Here is a 24,988-nt window from a genome sequence, read left to right as displayed (position 1 = left end):
TCCCGTTAAGGCTCCGTGCTCTTGCCTAAAAGCTGCCCCTGAGCTCCAGCAGTCCTACGGCTCCTGCTTTGGGCTGCCACCCTCATCCGGCTGTCTTCCTTAAGGACAGGCGCCTCCTTTGCCATCTCCTCTTGCAGGAACCTCTCATCAGTGGCCACGCACTGCTCTAGCCCTCCAACTGTTCCTTTGTGGAGTGCTATGAACTTGCAGCTGCTGCAAACATACACGAGGTGATCTTCCGGAAGGCGTACATCTGTGCCGCAAGCGTTGCGGAGTGTGACTGCTGATGCTCATCTGCTCCTCTTCCTTTTCATTTCACAGCCGTGACTCACCTGGGCTGCCAAGAACTGTCTGACAAAGATGGTGAAGACAGGACACCTGAGAGTCTTCCCACTCCAAGGTCTTTCCTCCTCACCTGTATTTTGGCTGCACCCTGTGGATGCTCTGCATGACTGTGCTGATTTAATCTCAGGGCTGGAGATTTGCCTCCTGGCACAAGAGGCGTCCTGTCGACAGCTCTAAGCGTAATGAGAAGGCTTGTGAGCAGGCCCCACTGCCTTGGAGGGAAGCTTTTGGGGGGAAACTTTCTCAGGCAAAAGGTTGCATGGTGCTCTGTGCTGGCCGGAGGATCAAGGGAGCGAGCCAAGCAAGGGCGCTGAAGAGGAGCAAAGAAGGCAACAAACCTGAGGGAGTGGTTGGGGATGCGCTACCAATGACCCCAGGAGGAGCACGCAGAACCAGGAAGGAAGGCTCTGCCAACGGGCTGGACAACACGGAGAAAAGGAGCTGAGTTGGAGAAGACGGCTTGGGAGCATTCATGGAGTAAAGAATTGAGACCCGAGGCTGAGAGGAGACCACTGTATGTTGGGAACATAAGCACGGTCTCCTCTCCTTGCACTGTGACAATAAAAACCATTTTTATTTATTTATTTATTTATTTCTCAAATTTGTACTTCCGCCCATCTCCCCGCAAAGAGGGGCTCTGAGCGGCTACTTTACTTGGTAGGAGGACATTGTGTGTGTCTGGATCAGCTGCAGTCCCTTTTCAGCCTCCAACACAGTTAACAGAATTATCCGCAGAATTATTCCAGGTTTTGCCCACCTCTGTTGCCAACCCAGTCCTAAATCAAGTTACTTAAGATAACTTTGTGCTATTTGCCTTAGCTGAGTTAAAACCAGACTAAGGAACCATTCTAGCAGGGCATTCCTACGTATTACTACCTGATATATAAATTTATTTCTAGTGTTAATCATTATTCTTCTGTTCTGTCTCCAGAGATGGAACCTGATGGGATCCAGCATGGTGTAGTGGTTAAGATGCTCAATTAGGAGCAGAAAGACCCAGGTTAGTCCTCCCTGAGATGCAGAAACCAGCTGAGCGACTTTGGGCCAGTCATCTTCTCCCCCAAGACTGGGAAGTCAAAACACATCTATCACTGGCTGTAGTCCGTAACTTTCATCCTGCAGCGGATGGATTCAGGATCATCTTCATCTTCACCTTCATCATCATGGATATGGTCAAAAAAGTCAAGATGGTGCAATCAAAGCTCCTCCTGTTCGTTATATCCATTGCATGGTTGGAGCTTCAATTGCATTATTGTGGCCACCACATGACTCTTTTGACCACACCTAGCAGACTCCCGTTAATAACATTAATAAATAATAATACTTTTATATCTAAAGCACCCTTTCTCCCAAAGGAAGTCCTGAGAGGCATACAAAAATGGCCTACCCACATACACAGAAACAAATCTGGTCACCCATGGGATATGACCCCATGCCAGGGTGCAGTCTCAAGCCCACCTACCCAGTCAGGAGTAAATCCTCCCACCCACGTGCAAGAGGACTTACTCCTAGATGTGCTGTTCTCGCTATGGTTCACACAGCACGCTTAACCAGGTCAACGGAACATCTGTTGGTCTGCATTTAGCAGAATATTTGGAAGGAACCCAGAAAACGGGTGTGAGGGCAGCCACAGAACTGCAGCCTAAATCATGTTTTAAAAGCCTGAAATACCTGAATGCTCTAGCCCACCAGGTCTTCTGGGCAAGCACCAAAACTACCATGAGTTCCTTGTGCAGGAGGATGGAGGTTAGAAAGCAGCCATTTCACGAGGCTAGGGCGGTTCTTTTGACTAAACGCGGAGCACCTTTCCTGCCCCAAGCATCCACGGAGGTGAGGGGAGCACAGCCCAGATAATGTTTGGTTACGAAACAAGACTTTTAATGGGGATGCTGACATGTGCCTCAAAGCAGGCAAATTACACATTCTTTCTATCAGAGTGAAATGGTGGAGAAGAATAGGAGGGCACAGCCAGAATTGCACAGCCAGATGACTTTCCATACTACAATGCACTATTTTTGTATATGCAGAATTTCTCTATAGTCCCCAGGATTGAAATTTTTGAGAAGTTTGTTCCACAAATGTAAATATTTCACGTATTTTAAATAAAGTACATCTAAAGTACATCTAAGATGAACTGTATTTTGGCAATCTGGACACATTTACATTACAGTCTAGTTATACTAAAAAATAAAAGTCTTGATAGCTATTTTTCATTTGCTACAGTACTTTACATCTGAAATACTGGCTGGCATGTAAGTGAGAAAATCAGACTTCAAAATGTTACATTGTAGGTTTGCTTTTACTGTATTTCTAAAAAGATGTCACGCACAACCATTGGCAAGAGTGGGTTTTTGACATGCTTTTCTTTGACCTTTTTTCACACCGGCTTAGTTTTTTTTTTAGCTCATGGGGAAGTCCCCTCCCGATTCATCAGCTTTGATTTCACGTAGGTTTTGCTCACAAGTCCAGAAATGTTGTAGTCAAATTGTAGCCGAGTATTTTGTTTCGTTCAAAATGACAGTTCTTTCTTTCCTATTTGAAATAACTGGTTTCTGGATTTTGTTCTGTTTTGGTTTTGCAGCAAGCAACAAGTAAAGCAGTAATTGAAAGCAAGGTTGGTTATATCTTTTAAAGATCTGGCGGTACGGAGAGATTTAGCTGGGCCTCTCTCTTCGTGCCTATTTTTCTGCCTGAATACAATGAAGCTTTACGAGGTCAATAGCAAGTGCACACAAGAAGTGGAAGTAAGCATGGAGCTGGCTCACGTTGAGCACATCTCTCTTCGTCTCGGGAAGGCTAGAAAAGCAAAGCTTTTTTCTTTAGCTCGTTGCGTTTCCAAAGCGCAAGTCGTTCAAATTGTTCGATGCTCATTTTGAAGACTTCCTGAAACTCTTCAGGGGAGAGGTGGCGCTTGAAAACAGAGAAAAGACATTGTAAGTACTTTAAAAAGGAGCAAATTCCACGTCCTGCAGCACATCGGAAACAGATTAAGACCCGGGCCACATTCACACCTTCTGTTTACAGAGCAAGCACAGCGTTTCCAGCTGAAGAAGTCCTCCTTAAGCCAGGCTGCACCGGGAGACTCCCTGCGAGCCCAGAGAGGAAGCCACGTGCCCAAATGGGCCGTTCTATGGTCAGAAGAAGGCGAGAGCAAAACGCCTTGGTTCACGTTTGCTCACTGCAATTAACCTAACGAGACAATCAGAACTCTTCTCACCTCGAGCCTGGTTCTGTCCACATCCTTCGGTAGTTTTACTCGAACTCTGTTGGTTACGGTAAGTGTTTCATACGGATAGACCTGCGAGAAAAGAAAGAGGTACAGCCCCCAGGAAAATGCAGCTACCGTGGCCATTTTTAGCGAGAGATACGTACTTGCAGTAGCACTTGCTCAGTTTTTACACCAGGCAAAGAAGAAGAAAGGAGCGAGCCTTTCAGAAGGAAAGCCTGGATTTCAGCACGCTCTGGACGCTCTTAACAGCTTTCCTTACCTTGTATTCTGCAAAAGACAAAGTCAGCGAGAATGAAAATCATTCAGGGCAGTTCGGTTGGAGCCTAACAGGATGCGGCTCTTTCTGCAGCCTCCCTCCTTCCTGGGGGCGAGCGAGGACGGCCCTCTGGCCCTCCCGCAGCTGCACGGAGCAATGCCGCCAGGAGGCAGGTGCTCTGGGCACCCGGCCGGGGCGGAGGGCTGTCCTCGTTTGCCGGGCGGGTGGGGGGCAGGACTGAGGGCTGGCCTTGCATCGGGCAGGGAGGCCGCTGCCCGCAACAGGCGGTGCTCCAGGCGAGCTGGACGGGCGTGCCCCGCCCTCCCCCTCCCCACTGGCCTGGCAACCTCGGCTTGAACCCAGGACTGATCAAGGCCGGGGGCCACCACTCCCCTTTCCACCCCAAGTTACAGAGCTGCAGAGAAGCTGTACGGGGGAAGGGGCCAACTAAGGAAGGTCTACGAGGAGCGAGACCGAAAGGTTCAGGCTGGGGAAAGTGAAAGGGGCGCTTAAGCCGAAGCAGCAGCGGGGGTGCCGGGGGAGACCCACTGAAACACTCCAGGGTGGGGAGCAGGCACGGGTCTCCAGAACTGGGCCGACTCTTGCAGTGGAAGAGGAGGGACAGCCTGTCGAGAACAAGCGAGAGAGCCAATCCGAAGCAAGAGGGCTGGCCCGGACCGACCCTTAACGCAAACATGTTACGGCTCGGATCCGTCCAGCTTAGCTGGAGTAGCCCAAGTCTGCTTGGATGGTGGTTTGTGCAGCCTGATTTACGGACTGTGGCATAAATTCAGTTAGGAAAAGCCGCTGGTATTCCCAGTCCTGCCCACCCCCAACAGGATAGCTGTGTGTGGACTGAATGACACAACGGCGTCAACGTACCTCTCTTTCCCCAGGCAGTGTCCTGGTCATCTGGGGCCATGTTTGCAGCCTACAAGAGAAAGAAAGATTTGGGAGGGTAAAGAATTACCTAGAACTCCATTCCTATACAAATTCACCCAGCCCTTCATCGCTGCTAGCATGACAAGTTTAAGCACACTTTGTCAAGCACACTTTGGGGTGAAACATACCACAAAGCTGATTTAAGACAGAAATCATTTTAATCTATTTTCTCTCATTGTGAGGCTTTACTTTATTGCCCCTGGGTTTCACTGCAGCCCCTCCTGTGTATCAGTTTATTAATTAAATACAGTGTATTTTAGTATGCCAGAAAGCTTTTTGGGGATGCCTGGTCCTAAAAGGAGGCCAACAATTATTTTAAACAAATTCCTTATTTAAGAAGCAATTCAGCAAAATTCAGTCTTCTTGTGTCTTCCAAGTGGAAGAATTGTAAGGCTTCCTGTTCAACTATACTTGAGCAATATGATCTTTTTGCACATGCTCCTGTATGTCCGTCATCATTCTTTGTTCTTCTGGCATGTTCCGTAATCCTGCCTCCATCTCTGTCTTTCATATTGCCTTGCTATACCCCCTAACCTCCTGGATTCCCTCCTTAGCTCTTAGCTGGTCCTAACTTCCCCCTGCTATTCATGGCCCAAGCCTTGCAGAATCTGATGTAAAACCAGAGCAGAGGGCCACTTCATCACAAGATCACCCCCGGGGCACACAGCAAGGAGAGCCGAAGGCCAAAAGGCTTCAGACAGACTCAAGTACGCTGAGCCCCGTCTCCAACCCAGCAGCCTATCCAGAAGAGTAAGATGGAAAATGACACTGGAAGGGTGAAGAGGTCCAAAGGAACAACCATCCTTTTACCAACCAGAACCTTCTTGAAACCAGCATTCCTCTAATTCTTCCCTCCTTTAAAAGTGGTAAGATTATGAATTTCTGATCTTAGTATTTCCTCTCCAAATACTGACAGACAGTTGAAACATCTATTCTAAAACCTTTCTAGGAATAGATGCTGAGCTATTTGGTTGACATCTAAGATCTTTCTGGAGACATGGGCCACCTCAAGTTAGAGTTAGAAGTTTTCTGGAAAACGTTCCTATGCAAAAGGAGAACTAATTAAATTAGCATATTCATCTCAGTATCCAGTCTGCAGGATCATTTGGACTACATTATCTGACATGAAAACATTAAAGTCAGCCTATTTTATGAGGCCTGAAAGCTCAAAGAAACTAAAAGCTTTGATAGGTGGAGAAGAACATTTCTAATGAAATGTAGGAAACAATGTTGGGATAATAGGCAATGAAACAATATAGAACTGGAATGTATCTTTAGTTTCTCAATGTTTTTATAACTATCATCTGAAAAGCAAAAGCTGCCAAACCTGCCTCAAGTGGAACATTTTGACCCTGAAGCAGTTCAGATCTCTGTTTCAAGTTCAGCTGCTCCCAGGTGTTTCCAGGCAGGGGCTCCAGGTAACACCTGCAAGTTCCTGAGGCAGACTGAGTACAGTCAGCCCATTATCCTGAGCTGCCATCTTTTGGTGGGACTTTTATGGGAGAAGATGGAGGCAGTTATGCAATAAATAAAATTGTGCTTAAGCATTAGTACAATGTTGACTCATTGGAAAAACCTCTTTATGATGGTTAATGAAGTCAAAATAATAATAATAATAATAATAATAATTCTTTTCATTGGTATATTGAATGATCTAGGAAGATTTTGAGTGGCTGTTAAACTGCTTTTGAAGAGGCCCCATCACCCTTTCCTGTGGTGCCATTGTGGTGGTGCCATTGGCGGCGAAATCCAAGACCCACCCCAATTACACCATCATGGGGAGGAGCATTCTGGAGGGCCAGGCATGTCCCAGGTGACTTTTCCCAGGAGAACCCCTGAGTCTGTCTCCTAGTCAGGAGATATGCGGAATGGCCAAAGCAAAGCTGCCCTTGCGGGCGTTCCAGACAGCGTTGAAAACTTGCGCCGGGGGGGGGGGAGAATGTGGGGTGGTGGAGGTGGAAGTAGTTTCAGGGGAGGAGCCAGTAGGATCCCCAAAGGCCACTGATAATGGCAGCCAACAGTCCCGGGTCCGGACATGCAAGTTTTGTGGCTAAGAGCAGAGACTCAAACGTTAATCTAAGTCTGGCATTGCGTAGATACGTTTTTACATCTACCTACATGCTGTAACCCATTCTTTCCGTAATCGGGAAGAGAAGCTGATTTGGAATATGGAAATCCTGTAAAAGACACAGAAGAGAAGAGGTTTTTTTCATTAAATGACTTATCTTTTGTAGGCACAAGTTACAAATGAGATGCTTTTTCTCAGGGATGGAAATTATAGACAATGAATAGACCTCAGATCAAAACACCAGAACTAAGCCAGAATTTATCACATGCACTCTAATGTGATAACATTATTTGAGTTTGTGTTGTTTGTTATTCTGTGGCGACAACATCCTAATATAATCAACTAGCCAATTATTGAAATTCCATCCACTAACCTGATTCTACGATTGAAACTGAATTGCCAGCTTTCTTGAGAAGTTACATAGAACATGGGTAACAGGCGCAAAGTAACTTTGTGTTTAAGTCCATTCAACAATACAAATTGCCGGCACAATTCCAGGTCCTCTAGATCAGCCTTTCTCAACTGGGCTTCTGTTGAGAGGCCATGATTAAAAAAAATAAACATGGTTTTTTGAACTTTGTGCACTGTGCAATGCTAGCTGTAGATATAAAATTTCTTACCAGGGGCTCCCTGAGACCTGAAATTTATCTCAAGGGTTCTTCCAGGGTAAAAAGGTTGAGAAGGGCTGCTCTGGAGCAGTGTTCCTCAATCTCAGCAACTTTCAGATGTGCGGACTGCCATAAGGGCCATCCCTTTACAAATGATGATATATTCATTCCCACTACAACTCTGAAAAAAGCAAAAATGCCAGGAGCCCACACAATTGCACGTCGCCCTACAGTATTACTGCCTAGAGCCGTAATCAGTTCACCAACCCTTGTTGGATGGTCACAACATCAATGGACACTCCATGCTGGCATTCTGAGGCAGCCTTGCTAAGTATCTAAAAATCTTTCTCCAGCCCACCAGTGTGCCAGGCTCTGGGATGGCCACCCAGGTGATGGGCAGCACAGTCAGTACCCACCCAGGATTTGCCTCCGATCACCAGGACCAGCTGTGTGACGATTCTTAATTTTAATCCAAGCTGGAAATCCCACAAGTATAGCTCTTCTGAGACGGTCTGGGTGCAGCTTCTCTACTTCCCTTCCCCGTCTGTGAATGGCCCTCCAGATGTTTGTTTTCCCTTCCCCCGTCACACTCCCTGATTCATGTTTCCTTAGGTGGGAGGCTGAAGATACTGATGTCGGGAGCATCGGAGACCAGCGTTCAAGGTCTCTGAGTTTCCTCATCTACCCTTTGGGGGACCGGAAAGTGATGGAGTGAAGGTAAACCTAAAATTAAGAGTCTCCCAGGAGTATGAGAGAGAGAAAAAGCCTGCTTTTAAAATAATATTTGCTGCACGTCATGTAATGCCCCCACACAAATGATGAAAACTGCTGGAGTAATACCCTCTCCAAATTAATGGACAATCAGGAATAATGGACACCCCTTCTCCAACCAGTTCATTAAACTCGGGTATCACTATTCTTAAGTAGCCTTAAGTAGCCTGAAGAAAAATCTAAAAGAAAAAACTCCTTTAGGATTGTTAATCTGGATTAATTTTCACTCACATTTATAAAATCCTAAATGGGCAATTTTCATGTTTATTTTGGTTTTGGTTTTGCTGAATACATATCTCTAGAATTTATTTAATGACTTTTCCTTGGAATGCATTTATAAGCAGCTGCAAATTGGAAGAAGCTGTGAAGAACAGAAAAACTATTCCAGGGTATTAAAAAACCATGCCATGAAAAAGAGCTGCCCTTTAAAAAGGCAACTCATCACAAAAGGCCAGGATGAGGCTGGCCGCCCTAAAAAGATGTCAGACTGTCTTGGAGCCCGGCACCTAGCAGGCAAGAAGCTGATTCTGACCCTGAGATTAAGACAATATTGGTTAAAAAAAAAATCCAGAGACTTGGAGGACTTTCCAATGCTTAAGTCCTCTCATCAGGGCCTAGATGCGGCAGCCACAGCCTTGTGTCGCTGTAATGGGCTGTGAGAATGACCTTGGGAGACCGGAGGAAGAGCCACAGCCAGGCAACAGTCAGACAAGGGAGATCTCGGAAGAAAGGGGGCAGGGGAAGCATCTGAAGGGACCCTCCCTCGTCCCCTGGAGTGTAAAGGCAGGGAGGGGGGAAGCGCTCTCGGACTCGCCAGATCCTGTTACTGCAAGCTTACAAGAAAGGCGTTAGTACTCCTGGTTTTGGTTCCCTGCCTGGACGACCTCGAAGGGCCGACAGCCTCACACCCGTTGGCCAGACCTGGGAAGAGCCGGGTACTTACGCAGGTAGGTGCAGGTTGTGTTGCTCTGCAGCCGCTGAAGCTGTCGGTCTGTCCCAGGACTTTGCGGCAGTGACTGAGTATCCAAATCAGGAGAGTTAGTTCTAAAATCCACGTCCCCTTTCAAAGCCAGCCAGCTAGACTTTAACTATGAGAAACAATTTCCAATATTAAATACCTTGTGCTTTTCAGCAGATCCACAGGAAGGCAGAGGACAACACGCAAGTTGTACTGTCACTGCACACGGCTTCATGACATAAATATGTATCATATAATTTGCATGATGTTGTCATGAAATGGGTGTCTCAGTTTGACCCCACTGTGGCTTGAAAAGGACACCCGTGAGAGACTCTTGCAAAGAGTGTGGGGGTGTCAAACAGGGGCAGGACCTGGATTGAGATTCGGGGAGGACATGGCTGAGCCCTGGAGAGGAAAGAAAGCTGACGGTTCCCAGAAAAGATTGTGCTGAAGGATCAGTCTGAGCAGAATCACTGCAGCTTTACTGACTGACACATCATGTCACGGTTTGGCTTGGTCTGTTCTTGCTTTAGCTGGATCCCTCTATTATGACATGGTGAGCTGGAAATTATAACTTGGCAGAAATGGCTCATTGCCGGTTTTCAACCCTGGACTCTGTAAGCAGGTCTGTAGCCTTCCTGCGGGAACTGCGGACAGGGCAACTAAGCTGTAATCTGACTTGAATGCTCCTCTTGGATACCAGCCAGGGAAGCATGTAAAGGAGAGCCGGTTTGGCGCAGAGGTTAAAGGCAGGGCCAGAAACCGGGAGGCCATGGATTCCACGGGTCCAGGCGGACTCTGGGCCAGTTGGTCTCTCCCGGGCCAGGGCAAAGCACTCCTGAAACCGTTGTGGGGAAAACTGCGGGGCCTCATCCATGAGGCTGCAAAGAGCCAAGGCTGACTTGAAGGCATCACAAACTACAACCACCCATCTGCATCTTGTCCACGCCTAGCACGTTTCACAGTCAGGTTAATCATAAGGATCACGGGTCCCATTTTGCTTGGAGACAGACATTTTTGGAATCTCTTACCCAGAGTGAGTTGGGATCCAGCTGTTCCCACTCAAACATTAGGGTCTTATAGCCCTTTGGAGACTGACAAATACATTGTCACGCAAGGTTTCACGGATCCTTATCTACTTTATCATGTATATGAAGCTTTCCCCCAAAGGATTTTTTAATGACTGAAGGTTATCACGGGGAGGAGGCAGGATTATTTTTATTCAAGCGTTGAACACAACCACAATTAAACATATACACTATTATTTTAAAGCAGTACTGTATTGTGAAACCGTGATCTTATGCCACAGAAAATAGTCATTGGATGTTATTGAAATTTACCTTCTTGCTGTCTTGATCAGAACCCCCATCACTGTCTGATTTTCTTGATGCTAGACAATAAAAAAATGTCCAAGGTAAAAAAAAAAAAGCTATGATTTTAAATATACCTCTCCCCCAATATATAGTAAAGGTAAAGGTTTCCCTTGACATTAAGTCCAGTTGTGTCTGACTCTAGGGGGCGGTGCTCATCTCCATTTCAAAGCCGAAGAGCCGGCGTTTGTCCGTAGACACTTCCATGGTCATGTGGCCGGCATGACTACATGGAACGCCGTTACCTGCCCGCCAAAGCGGTACCTGCTAATCTACTCCCATTTGCATGTTTTCAAACTGCTAGGTTGGCAGGAGCTGGGACTAGCAACGGGAGCTCACCGCGTCATGCGGATTCGAACCACCGACCTTCCGATCAGCAGCTCAGCGGTTTAACCCGCAGCGCCACCGCGTCCCTCCCCCCAATATATAGGAGATGGCAAAAAAGAGGGTAATGGAATTCAGGAGGGACTCTGGGATATGCTGGTGCAATCAATACTGAGAACCACATGCTTGTTTCCCTGAAGGGGAGGCACAAGGGGTCCGGAGGTAGCCCTGAGGAGAAACGCAGGGATGCAGCTCAGGTTATTTCTGAGCTAGCGACAAGTTTACGTTCTCTGCAGCTCCAGTCCTCCTCCTCCTCCTCCTCCCAGGCCCAACATTTACCAAATCAAAGGGACAGAACTGGGCCAGCTGCCTCCTAAAGCTCTCACTTCTCAAGCCAGAGAAGTCACCGCAACTGCAGAATGTGAAGTTCTTCCTTCCCGCTCCCGGAGAAAACATAGTTCAGGCCAGATTTGGGGAGTCTTGGTCTTGGCTGCCTTGATGGATGATGGCCTTATGCAGGAGGGGGACCAAAGGAGTGCAGCCCTCTGATTTGGCCTGATTTCTCAACATTGCTTTACAGCACCAGCTGTGGTTGCATGTTGGGGATTGGATTTCATAGGGAGTCAATCAGCTCTTGCTATCAGGGGCTGTTCACTACACCTCTGAAGAGGGCACTCCTGTCACAGGGCATGGTCTTGAAGAGTGTGGGGATGAAGCCGGGGTCCAGTGATGACAACCCGCTCCATTGCTCCACACTGTCTAGATTAAAATAGGCTGCACAAACTCTGGACCAGTGTCTGGATGCACTGCTGGGTTGAACAAGGGACCTTTGACAAAGAGCTGCTCCGGGAGCAAACGCTCCTGGGCGTGGGAGTTGGTGAGTGTGCACTTCAGAAGGGAGAGATTTGGGGGAGGTAATAGAACTCTTATGGTCGCTAGATGCTCAAGTCATCTTGTGGCCAGAAGTCCGTCATTACCAAGCGGCCACAGTGTCACGTCCTAGACATCCTAATCTGCACACTGGAAACCTCCTATCTGATTTTCTGAAATGCACTTTCTTGCACTTGGCTGGAAGATACAGTCTGCAAGTGGCTGGATCGGGAGCGGCATGCTGAATTTATCAGGCGCACAGTACATCCGGAGAGAGACCCAAGCGGCAACGAAATTCCACCACAGCAGTTAACAGCAAGATGTTCCTAAAAAGCTTCTATGGCTTAATCACAGGGTCGGTTTTTAAGCACCATAAGACCGACATGGCTTATTGGTTCTCTCGGTTAGACAGAAGAAAGTAAACTTTCACCTCAGAAGAAATGGTCTCTCCCCACCAATTTCAGCTTGACAGGCGGTATCTGTTCTGGGGCCTCAGAGGCATTTTGATCAAGACACTGAAGCAGGAGGAGGAGAACAAGCCGGCCAGGTCACCTGAGGGCCAGCCGGAACCTTCCAACTCTCTGCAGACAAAACGTGCGTGGTTTTGCCGTATCAAGCAGGCCACGGAAGTGATACGAACCTACGGTGCTCACTTCTGTTCACTTAAAACGTCAGTGCACCGTCTTGTGCGAGCCAAATGCCTTTGATGTTTTCTCACTTGTACATCCCTGCACACAAATAGGGAGAAACACTCCAAAGGCTGCACAGCAACTACACGCTCCTTTTGAAGGAGTGAGTGTCGTGCGACTCGCCTAGGCCTCTTCTTCAGAACACAGGTTTATTTACACACAATCTTTGTTTTCTTGGACAGGGCAGTTGAAAGGCACGGTGGAGCTGGCCTTCCAGACGTTAGCCTTGGTACCTGCTACAACCCGTCCTAGCATCTCTCCAGATGTTGAAGACAGACCACCAGCCTCCGGTAAATACTGTCCTTTCGCAGTATGTCAGCAGGAAACCGCTCCTTTGCATAACTTCCAGAGGTGTCCAAGGAAGTGATGGGATCGGGGCACCCACAGGGTGCTGAAAAAGGGTGAAGGTGGCTGCCGCCATGGCGCGATTTAAGACCCACGTAGCTTGGAGGGCACCGCTGCGGTTGCCATCCTCACTTTTCTGAGCATACCTTGTGGGCGCCCCACTACGGGCTCCTGGCACGAGTGCGCTGAAGACCCTGGGATGACCCACCTCCAGAAAGCCCGTGACCTCAGCAAAGCAACTCTCTCAAACGCTTCTCTTTACCGAGAGCCTGTGCTGCCTTTGCAAGCACAGCAGAAATCGGAGTATTATTTGAAGTATCTACCGAAAGCACCGACAACACGCAAGTGCCACACCTTACAGAGTTTCTCCCCTCCCAAGATGAGACGTTAAATGTTCTTTTTTCAAAGTCATTTTCAAAAGACTTATTTGCTTTGCTAATCTAACAGCAGCTAAATCTAACGATTGCTTTGAATGCTTTCAATATCCTTTCCTGTGACTAACGGGTGCTGCACCATTTCAACCATAGGTGAACTCCACATTAATCTCCTGGAAATAAACGTTTCAACGAATTATATAAATCAAGAAAGGTGCTGCCACCAGCCCAAATACCAAGGTTTTATGGGCGCTGTTCTCTGAACCCTCAATGAAAATGTTTTATTTTGCTCATAATACCTCACTATTTAGTATGAAATAATTTGCCTTCTGAGTTAGTTTATTTTTGTGCCAACTGTCTGAGCAAAAGCTTTAACATTCTCAGCAGCTCTCCCCCGGATGCCTGATGGGTTGGCAAGGGGTCCTTCAAAACATCTACATCATAATCCGAGAGAGAGAAAGAGTAATCATATTCTGGCAGAGCCACCCTGTAATTTCTATTCACAACTCCAACAGGACGGCGGACCTGCAGCCTGGCCCCTCCGAGGAACCCCCAACTCATGTGAGACCTTTACTCACGTCACACAAAACTGCATTTAAGTTCTAGCAGAAACAAGTGTCAGAGAAGACAGCCGTGGATTTGAGATCCTGATTTAAATGCCTGCTCCTCTTTCTGTCCTCACTGCAGGGACATGGGGATCCCGCTCTGCAACCCCACTGTGACCCAGGGCCTACATGCTCACCTGTCTGGATTCCACCGAGAGGGTGCTGCAGGACCGTCCTGAACTTCGACTGGAGATGCTGGTGCTCTCGCTGTCTTCACCCAGCTGACTGTTCCTAGCAGCTCCAATCGGGGAACACTACAGGACTTTGCTATTTGTTTGTTTATTCCTGAAAGTTGCTAATGCCTGAAAATTCACCTCTTCACCTCTGGTCAAAGTTACCAGTTCTGAAAAGTTTCTGCACTATAACTCTTAGAATGTTTGACCTACAGAAATGAGGGAAGGCGAGCTTGTCCCCCAGAATGCAAGAACTGAAAGACTTGCTCCAACTTCCCTGGCCAGGACTCTATTGCCCAAAGCCATGGCTCAGATCAGAGTGAGGCCTCACCCCCCCGAGTTACAGCACCTGGGACTGTTTGCAGGGAGAGGGTGAACCCAGCCAAGTGCAGCTGATCTAACTGCAAACCATGACTTGAGATGGTGAGGCAGCGTGGCATCCTCTCTCTCATTCCCTCCTGGGTTCGCTGGCCTCTAGACTGGCCAAGCCTGATGGAAGCCCTGGAGTCCTGCTTCTCCTTTTTGCTCGACAGGCACCAGGCCTTACCCTCCCTGCAGCCACTGGAAGACCTTGCTTCGGGTCCCAACCCTACTTCCACTTCCAGCAGTCCTACGAAGTCATGCTAGCCTGTTCCAGAAGTTAATGGAGAAGAAAATTCACATGACGGTGGGAAGTCCTTCCGTGGCCTGCACTCACTGAACCCCTTTATTGCCACGTTTTGATGCAGGTATTTCTCTGGCCACTATGATCTGAAAAAGGACAACCTTGCTGGCTTGATACTGTCTTTTTCACCTCATTCCAGGTGCTTCCACTGTTCTGTCAGTAACACTTTGTTCTTCTGCACCTGTGGTACGTGATTTCTCACACCGATTAAATTTCGGGGGAACATGTTCAAGCAACGAAGGGCATCATGTTGTGCAGCAGAGAATGACTGAGTTAACTGATGCTCTGTGGCAAAACCAGCCTTCTTCATCCGGCACTCAGGATGCTCTTACCCCACCACCATTTCCCCCAACGGTCCTGGGAGATGCTGCGAGAGCATCTGCCAGTGTCTCAACCAGAGCCAGCCTCAACCATCGAACTTCCCCAGTGCCTCCTCCAGCCAGTTGCAGAGGGCAAAACACAGCACCCCAATGCTCCTTGGCTCTCACGCCTGAGGGATGATGACTAAGATGGTGCCAGGACACACACACACACACACACACACTGATGGACCAGTGACACGGTGTCCACGGGGAAGCACTCATTCTCCCACGAACCAGAAGGGAAAGCATCCTGTTCCCAAGGGCATGGAGCTCTGGAACGAGACCTCCTTGGTGTCTGCTGTACAGCAGCTGAACCAGAAGCCAGCCTGCTCAGCCGCGCAGGGCACAGGGCACAGGACCGCAAGGGCAGGCACTGATCCTCGTGGAGGTGCCTGAATTGCCCTCAAGTGCCCAGCTGCCTTGCGAAGGCTTCTCCTGTAATGGACTCTAGAAAGGAAAGGATGGAGACACAAGCCTACCATCTGGATGAATGCCCACCCAAACATGCAGTTCTTTATGCACCCCAGAGACTGCAGGAAGCTTTTGTCAAGGGGCCCATGCACAAGAGGAAACTCTCCTCTGCATACACTCCCTGGAAAGCAGAACAGCAGTATGCAGGCAGATCATAAGTGGCCTGCAAAACCCCAGAGGACCATGCCCCCATGGCCATCCAATGTTTTGCAGCCCAGCTCTGGTATGACTGTGCAATCTGACCCAGTGAGAAGGAAGCCGCAGCCCACATGCCGAGGGACGGAAATGCGCCGGGGAGGGGAAAGGACCTGGCTTGCACACGATGCAGCTAAGCAAAGCAGACTGTACCATGCTGTCTGTAGATAGGGGGTTTCCTATAGATGTTATCTTTTATTCCAGTGTCTGAGGAAAAGGAAAGAGAAAGAAAAAAGAAAAAGAAAAAACACGCAATGGAAACAGGATTTCTCTATTTTGAAGGCCTCCAACCCCGCTCCCCACAAAACCTGAGCAAGGTTATTAACTTGGATTCTACGTTTTGCTTTTGAAACAATACCAGTTCTTTCTAACAGAAGGACCAACTTTCTTGTGAGTCCTTCATCTTTGATTCGCAGAGCAAAAAGTTGGGATCCAAGCCAATGTTAACTTCACATTTCTTTACAGACATTTATATTAAAGCAGCTTGCTAAGCATGGATTTCTCCGATTAATAATAGTGTCTTTTACCATGAAAACCAGTTCTTAAAACTGTGGGCTTGGCTCCTGAAGTTTCCCTTGTTCCTAGAAGAATTAAGTTCAAACTGGCTGAGATGTTTGAAATATGCGATCGTTACCAGGTTACTGAAATCTCAGTTATGGATCAAGCTATAACTGATGCGAGAAGAAGTCTATGATTAGTTCCCCTGCAACCCCCCGACCTCCACCCAGAGCATTCCCCAACATCACCCTTTCCCTGTAAGTGACCAGAGATGCTCAGCGGTGGAAAAAGACGGAGATGAAATTCTCGTCCCTGGCCAGAGACGGCTCGGGACATGTGGGATTTCAACTGGGGGGCTCAGAAACTCCAGGCCTCATCCGCTCTTTGCTCCTTGCTAGCAATGCACAGATGCTGGAGAATTGTTTCTGCTGATCTTGCACCTTCTAGGATGGCTCTTCACCAGGGATGGTCACTGAACAGATGGTTCCACAGAAATATGCCATTTATTCTGCTATTTTAAAAAATCTATTTTAGATCTTTCCATATACATAGTTTCGTTCATTCTACCTCACGCTACTCAACAGTACATGTATAAACCTCTAAAACATTGTAGATGGCACCAAGGGAAGATTAAGACTAAGCAATGAATCCTACCTGGAACATGAAAATGTTTGGGCGCCTGCTGATAGAGAGAGGATGCAGATTTGTTGTCTGAACAGAGGGATAAACTTGGGGTGCTCCGGCCACTTTCACTGCCTCCAAAGGGAAGAGCACAAAAGTGAGAAAGAAAAGGAAAGAAACAGAAAAAGCATATAAAACGAAAAATGGCAAGCAAAATAGGTAAAATTCAATGGGAAAAAAGCTTTTTTCAAATAACTTGTTAACCCAACAAATATTTAAAATAGTTTAGGAATCGTATTTCAGCACTGGCTTTGATTCTGTAGGCATCGTGGCCAAAAGGCTTGAATCGATCTCAGGATTATGTCTTATAGAAAGATTTAAAATACGAGGCCAGCGCCTACGTCACTTGCCGATTTCAGCTGCTCCCTCCCCTGAAACTTAGATCTGAAATACTGCATGGGAGGTAGAGAGGACGTTCGGCGTATACCTTCACACAACTCTCCAAAGCGGCCCGATTCAGGCGCCTGAGATACCTGACCCCAGACCCGTCTGTCCAACTGGCAGCAGCTCTCTCAGGTGCCCACGGTCAGGATCTGCCTGGAGGCCTCCGAACCCCACTCCCTTGCGAGCGGGGGCTCTCCGCCTTTCCCACAGGCCTCCCCCGAGGGCAGACCCAGAGCAGGCCCTTGCGCTGTCTTTCTGCCGGATGGATGTCTTCTGTGGTTCTCTCCAAACTTGCTTCTACCCCACAAGGCACCTGCTGAAGAGGGTGGCAGGCTAGGTCGGGGCCACCGCATGCAGGTCTGGGCGTAACGCCCTCCCTCTTTGGGGTCCTAAAAGATTAGGCAGCATTTGGATTGCCCTGGAACTGTGGAGGGAAGCAGTGCGGAAGGTGCCAGGTGGCGGTTGTGCCCTAGAGCAGCAGCTGGGGCCGTCTGGCACAGCTCGTGGAGCCAAGCAAAACTGGGGATGACCAGTCAGCAGTCTGCTTTCGTTCTTCTTTAGACTGAGTTTGCCTTCGAGCAGGCAAGTGTTTCAGACCTGGGCATCCACAGCCGTTTCGTGAGAGTGCCGAAGAGGTCTCCCCAAATTCCAAATATGTCCTCAGGCCCCAATCCAGCAGCAGTCCCGTAAGCGAAAAGGGGCTGAATTAGATTAGGGTTATATGGACAGCTGATGCTGGACTTCATACGTACAGAGGGCAGCGGTTCTTGAACTAGAGTTATCCCGGAACAATCTGCCCTTGCTTGCTTGTGAGTCAGTCTGGGACTGACGTGGCCAAGATACTTGTGCAAAACAACCACGGGTTTTTTGTCCTGTTCCGTTTTGTTTTTGTGGGGGAACATCATTATTCAGGACTGGCAAAAGGGGTAACTGGGCCGAGCAGCTTAAGAACCGTCAATTGGGGAGCTGCTTGGAGTGGCACTCAAAGCCCCTCGCTAGGGGTTCTCCCACAGGGGCTGGAAAGCCCTTTGCTGGAGACGGTTTCATAGACTCCTGCCATGAGCAGGAGCTGGTCTGGGCGGCTTCTGAGATCCCTGCAACTTATATGTTCTGCACAGTTTTTCCCCCTTTGAATTTTCTGGATTAAGTAAAAGAACTTTTTCTCCCCAATATATCGTAGCAATCTAACCTTTCTATTTTAGCAATAAGGCCATGATATATTGTATCTCCTTCTTTGTATGACTGATGTAACCAATTCTTGCACTAACGTAAAAGAGGACTAACAATAGCAATGCCCCAAAAGTGTTTGTTTATGGAGTGGCATTCTCACCCCATCACACTTTGCTGCAGAACTATAGTTAACATGAGAAATCTGGCTCATAAAAAAAAAGAAGTTATCATGCAATTAAATACATTTAGCTTCAGGCTCAAGTTCTGAAGGCTGGGAGAGAGACCTACTTGGGATGACAACAACCGTTTTGTGTTCTACTTCATCCATACGTCCTCCCGTTTTATTGACCTCCATAACAATTAATGAAGATGTTGGATTATCAAGTCATGGATTTACAACGCCATAGCCAAAATACCACCTTGTAGAATGTGCTACTAATTAGTTTCTGCTTGTTTTACCATGAACATCTGAAATGAACCCATCATTCTGGGATATGAATGTGCTTCACCCTCGGTCCTGTTTCACCAGGAAAAATCTGGAGCCGAGAAGCCACCATGCATTTCAGGCCTCTGGAGACTGGCCAGAAGTCTCCCTCCCCTCCCACAACGAAGCCCCATCCCCAGTCACTGAGCCAGCGAGCCTCAACCTGCTCTTCTGGCCAGAGTGGGTCTCCATGCATCCTGACACATCGCTAAGGTGCACAACTGAACACAACCACTCTAATGGGGCAAGCAATGACCTAAGGAACACCTCCTAGTTTTTTTGAACGGTGGCTTAAAAGGGACCAGGGGGTCTGTGAAGCCCTCACCTGCTTGTCCCAGTAAACACACTGGATGGACTTGAGAGCGTCTGCAGGCATGGCACAAAAGCAAGATGGGCAGCACCATGACAGCCACAGAGCAGCATTACTCAAAAATATCTTGTTATTTTTGATAAGAAGTGAGCGAATTGCAATTAATTGTCAGTTTATCTTTGTCCTCTGCACTTTCACTGCAACTCAAACCACCAAGGAGCCAACCACACATGAATGTGTGAAGCAGGGTAAGAATGTGGTGGGTGAAGGGACAGTGAGGACTAGTGAAGGGGGTTGGTATAAACTAGTTTCAGCTGTTTCTTTTCCTTCTCTGATCCACTGCCTATATTGCTCACTCTATTCCTGCACTCTGGTAATGCTGCTGACCCTGAATGGAAACAGTGTACTGAGTATGCACATGTGTGTGAATATATATGGACGCATACCTGCATGCACACTCACTACACTGTTTTCATGTCCACAGGCACATTAGCAGTAAGAAGGTGCACTGAAAGAGGCACACCCAGGGAATAGATGATGGGTGAAGGGTATGTATTTGGGTGGGCATCAATGGAGCGTGCACGAGAAAGGAGCACAGGGTAGCTATCATCATGGGAGGGAGACCTCTCGGCAGGAGAAAGTCTCTGGCTTAGCGGATGCAGAGGATCGTGGGAGTGGCTTCTGGGACCTGCTTTGGTCCTGGGACCCCTGGTGTCTTATGTGGCTTTGCTCTTTTACAGGTTGAGCGTGTCATGGGGAAGATCACCCACCCCGCTCTAGGGTACCTTGTGCATTCAGCTCTGGAACAAAGACTGCGCCCTCATCTAGGGTTTCAAAATATGCACCCAAATCCCTTCCACTGTGTTTGGATCTGAACACTGAAATCTGTCTTCCAGGGGATTTACTCTCTAAACAAACTGAGGAAACACAGTTCTGCCCACAGTGACCACAGGGGTGTAGAACTTTTTCAAAGTAGCTCCCCCACCCCCAAAAACAGGGATCTCTTTGAGAAGATGGCCTACATGTGACTTCCCAACTCTGGAACTCTGAGGATGTGCCACCACTGGCTGTTTTGAGTAGACATCCTGCAACCTGGAGCCCCACCATTTGAAGGGCACCTGGATCCAGAAGATGCACAAGAGAATGGGATGCAGCACGTCACGCACCAAAAACAGGCAGACCACGCTGTTGTAGCTGCCATCTTGACTCTTTTGACCATTGCCTGCAGACGCCCTGAGCACATCAGAGACACTAATTTTCAACCAAGAGTAAATAATTAGCGTCCTACGTCCAGCAAACCCAGCAGCTGATCCTCAGGTACAGATTAGTTACATGATCCACATAAGTCGGGGAATTTATCCACTTTAACAGCGATCCCTAAAAGGAGCTACATTTTATCCAGGAAATACTTATTTTGCTATTTTTGTTACTGTTCTCCCACTTTCCTTTGCATTAATAAAACTGGCACTCCTTGGAAATTAACATATTTCATTAAATGGATTTAGATTTTAAGTTATCCTGGTCCTAAGAGGGGAAAAACAGCCTCGTGGGGTGCAGAGTGGCAGGCGGCAGCATTGCACCCAAAACTCTCCCCGCGACCCGAGCTCGATCCCAGCGGAAGCTGGATTCTCTCTTGGGTGGCTGGCTCAGGTCGACTCAGCCCTCCATCCTTCCGAGGTCGGTAAAAGGAGCACCCGGCTTGCTGGGGAAGGGTACGGCTGGGGAAGGCAGTGGCAAACCTCCCCGCTCTACAGTCTGCCAAGAAAGTGGCGTCCCTCCAAAGGGTCAGACATGACTCAGTGCTGGCACAGGGGACCTTTCACCTTTCACAAGAGGGGAAAAGGCATTCTCATGAGATCCCATTGGTGCTTCCCCAGGGTTTGCAGCATATGCGCATAAGGAGCTGTGCAACACTGCAGATCCAAAGGCAAACAGGTGCTCTGGAGAGGTCCTGGCAAAGGATGCAGCTGCTTTAAAGACCCCCTCCCCCTAATATCAGGTCCAGCCCAGGAGATCCGCTGCAGCTGAAACAGCATCTGTGATGCTACACTGATTGAGTGAAAAAGATCTCTGCTTCATCAATGTTCTAGCAAGTTTTCCAAAAAACAATACAAATTCTGGGTAGAAAGCTGATCCTGCAACCACTTTTTATTTCTGAGAGCTTCACTCCTTGGATTTATCAAAATACTGAAAAAACAGGTTTGAAATAATGCAGTATTATTTACAAAGCTAAAGAAGTTTGCCTCCTGTAATCATTCCATTCTCATGGAGGGAGTGGGCTAGAATTTACACTGAGAAAGCACTCACAAATGTTAGAAGAAAAAACATCCCACACAGGCACATGCACACACAACATGAAGCACACACTTGGAGATGTCTGCGGGCACGTCACAAAAGGCATTCCTCAGCCTTACCTTTGAAGAAGGGGATGTAATGATGTCTGAATGCAGAGGTAAGGCTGGGGTGGTTGGGCAGGGAGATGCAGCTGCTGGTACCAGGAGTCTCGGTACCAGCTGGGGGGCAACAAAAGGTTAAGTGAAAATAAACTCGCTCACTCGCTTGCCAGAATGTTCTCACAACAACACCACCTTTTAATTCACAAAAAGTCCTATTACAAATGCAAAATGTGTTTGCATTGGGTCTGGCTAGCAGCTTTGACAATTCCCACCATCCCCGTCAGATCTGCACACTGGCAATTCTGGCAGGAGGCAATGCCACAAAGAAGCTCCCAGGTTCACCCCTTGGGCCAAGGACCCCAGGCGCTCTTGCCCCAAAGAGGACGGCGTGGCTTGTGCCACCCCTGGCTCTTCCCCACTGGCTAGGCAGGCAGAGCAAGAGTTGCTCGAGTTGGCTCTTCCATCAGTTCTTTCTTTCCAGCTCTTTTTCTTGGAGGACCAGCTGGGCAAAATTAACCACATGACTGGACATCGGTGTCCCACCAGGGGAGCTGACTAGGGGAGGTTTGTTTAATTCTGTGTATGTCTGAATCTGTTTGGGCCACGCACACACACACACACACACACACACACACACACACACACAGTGTTCCCCTGACATGTTAACTCCCTCTTGGATCCAGCTAGGCATGGGATGGGAATAGAGCCAAGCGCAGCTAGAAAACATTCTCATCCGTTATCATTCTTATCATCCCTGAGGAAGCCCTTCTGCTCTAACTTATGGCACTAAGTCCTCTTCATTTCAGTAGGACTGTGCCCCGAAGACAAGGGTTGGTCTGCATCCTGCCATCCATTTCCCAGTCTGGCCACAGTCCGCCCGCTTCTTGGCAGGCCACTCCAAAGGACTTCTCGAGGGGGAGCCCTTTTCCTGTCCAGTCCAGGGATTATCATTATGCCAGTGCCACTGCCCAAAGCAAGCAGGGTCTCTTGGATGAGGTGCAGACAAGATTTGGGTAGGAACTGCTGGTCCCGACATGAGTGCACAAATCTGCCACCATGGCTGGCTCCTGGCAGAGCGGGTTCCCCCGTGCTCTCCGTGGCTCTTTTTCTGCTAAGGGTGAACCGGAAGTTCTCAGGGAGGCTGAAAAGGAGGGGCCGTCCTGAGCAGGAGGGTCAGGATGCTACGACTGCGATCAGTGCAGTACTTGCTTGCACAACCTGTCACTAGCAGGCCAAACACAGCCACTGTCCAAATATTTTTATCTACCAGGTGCCCAGAAGTGTTTTTTTGGGAGGGGCGGGGAGAAACTTACATTGCTGGCGAGCTGCATCTGCTCTAATAGATCAAAAGTTGTGTGGGCCTGCAACATCAGCCCTTAAAGACCTGTTAAGCCTTAAGGACCCCGAGCCCTTGTTCAAAGGGTCCTAACAACATCCAAGGGGGTAATCATGGCTGCCAATTATTTTAACACAATATTTCCAATATGGTTTTCAGCAAACAATGACATATATGTTGAGGAATAGGAACATAATGAATGTAAATTATTCAACAATGCATTGGCTCAGGTCACAGTAAGCAATGGTTAGCTGAACAAAGTATGCACTTTGAAAGTGGTTTGGAAGTAGTCCCGTGGACCTCATGTGCACACAGCACCTCTCTGCTAGTCATAAAAAGTCATTAAACAATTTTTTCCCAGGCTTTCAAATGAGCCTTGAAAAAACATGTGGCTGCTTTAAGGAGGAGTCTCCTTAAACTAATGCAAGTCTTAAAGCAGCACCACCTTTTTTTCCAGGCTGAAAAGAGGGGCTCCTTTAACAAGGAGCAGAGCTCCTGCTCACCTGAGGTCTGCAACCGGAATGCCCTACTAGCCGTAAACCGTGTCTTACCATCTCGGTGCCTACGCTGATACATTGCTCTAACCAACAAACCAAATAAAAGGGCAACGAAAATCCACACTGCATTAACGTTTCACACAATATATAAAATCAACCTTATTTAGTGGATGAAAGGAAAAATCCAGATGTAAAAAATCTGAACACTAATATGGCAGGGAGTAATACATACAGAGCGCTTCTTAATCTTCTTAAGTCTTCTTAATACCTATCAGTACATTCTGACTTGAATTTGAAAAAGAGACCAAAGGTTGTTTTCGAACTACAAGAAAACACTAACCGTTTTTCCTAAACATCAGCCAAACAACCCAGGAGGTAGAAGTGGGCGGGGGAGTTGACGTGAAAGCTCCAAGAATGGTCTACAGACAGTATCACAAAAGCCCAAACTAAGTGCCAAAGGTGAGGCCTTGTCGTACCACGTAGGGGGCAATGGGGACGTGAGATGCTGATGCTGTGTCAAGCAACAAGCAAGGAGGGAGGGAAATGTAAGCCACGGGACTGTTATCCCACTTAGCATCGCTAATCTCAAAGCTCCAACGGCACGTCACTGTATCTACCCACGAGGAAGTCTACCTTACTCTTAAGATCCAGGGAAAACCCAGGAACAAGCTGAGTGCATCGTGACCATCCAGAGTCCAGGCAGAGCTGTCCACAGGGGGAGGGCAAGCCAGGAATGCAGCACTGCCTTTCTGGTAGGTGCTCCGTGACACGGCACATACGGCGCTTATGAAAGGGATGGCGCTTGCATCATGACATCACGATACTGATTTCATCTGTTTCACCCAGGCACTGGATCCTCTGCGTCCAGTTGAAACGGATTCTGAAGATTCTCCCTCACCGTAAGAAATGCCCTGTGTCTATGTACCTCCGGAATCCACATTCCAGGAAGGTAGGAACTGAGCTCAAAACTTATTGTGATCTTCTGTAAAATAACGTATCCGCCTATAAAATTGATCCTCCAACTGCATGCAGCAGCCATTCTTCTCTGACACACAGAGACAGAGAGGTATGTATACCCAGCATGTATACCGAGGGACCGTCTCTTTCCAATGACCACTGCCTGTCCCATCAGATCCGGCAGGAGAGGTACGCTCCAGGTCCTGTCTGCTAAGGAGCTACATCTAGCCAGAGCCAGGAGACGGGCCTGTTCTGCCATGGCCCCACCCACATCATCCCCCTGAGGTAAGACCGGCCTCACCTTGGATGTCCTTCCAGAAGTCTCTCAGAGCTTAGATGCGTCAAAGGCTTGGGGGTCTCACGGAAATGGGGATTTAATGAGGTGGCTACATTGAGTGTAAGAGCCTCGTGTGGCACAGAGTGGCAGGTGGCAGCATTGCACCCGAAACTCCTCCCATGACCCAAGTTCGGTCCCAGCGGAAGCTGGATTCTCTCTCGGGTGGCCGGCTCAGGTCGACTCAGCCCTCCATCCTTCCGAGGTTGGTAAAAGGAGCACCCAGCTTGCTGGGGAAGGGGACGACTGGGGAAGGCAATGGCAAACCACCCCACTCTATAGTCTGCCAAGAAAACATTGCGAAAGCGGCGTCCCCCTAAAG

At 48.2% G+C, this 24,988-nt stretch overlaps 1 protein-coding gene across 1 annotated transcript in view; it reads right to left on the bottom strand.

Annotated features, from left to right (window-relative positions):
- Positions 1 to 2,625: 2,625 nt before the first annotated feature.
- ABLIM2 (actin binding LIM protein family member 2) overlaps positions 2,626 to 24,988 on the bottom strand; it is a 63,157-nt gene continuing 40,794 nt past the window's right edge. Inside the window, exons 12-21 of the mRNA XM_063309804.1 lie at positions 21,561 to 21,659; positions 16,772 to 16,873; positions 15,773 to 15,826; positions 10,518 to 10,567; positions 9,163 to 9,307; positions 6,891 to 6,949; positions 4,713 to 4,761; positions 3,834 to 3,841; positions 3,563 to 3,643; positions 2,626 to 3,255 (exon numbers count right to left, since the gene is read on the bottom strand). Of these exons, the coding sequence (XP_063165874.1) occupies positions 3,142 to 3,255; positions 3,563 to 3,643; positions 3,834 to 3,841; positions 4,713 to 4,761; positions 6,891 to 6,949; positions 9,163 to 9,307; positions 10,518 to 10,567; positions 15,773 to 15,826; positions 16,772 to 16,873; positions 21,561 to 21,659 (761 nt within the window). The 3' untranslated portion in view covers positions 2,626 to 3,141. The remainder of the gene's footprint in view (positions 3,256 to 3,562; positions 3,644 to 3,833; positions 3,842 to 4,712; positions 4,762 to 6,890; positions 6,950 to 9,162; positions 9,308 to 10,517; positions 10,568 to 15,772; positions 15,827 to 16,771; positions 16,874 to 21,560; positions 21,660 to 24,988) is intronic.

This window comes from Candoia aspera, chromosome 8 (assembly GCF_035149785.1).
Source record: "Candoia aspera isolate rCanAsp1 chromosome 8, rCanAsp1.hap2, whole genome shotgun sequence".
NCBI lineage: Eukaryota > Metazoa > Chordata > Lepidosauria > Squamata > Boidae > Candoia > Candoia aspera.
The sequence above is the reverse complement of the archived record's forward strand: the minus strand, read 5'-3'. Positions and strand labels throughout refer to the sequence as shown.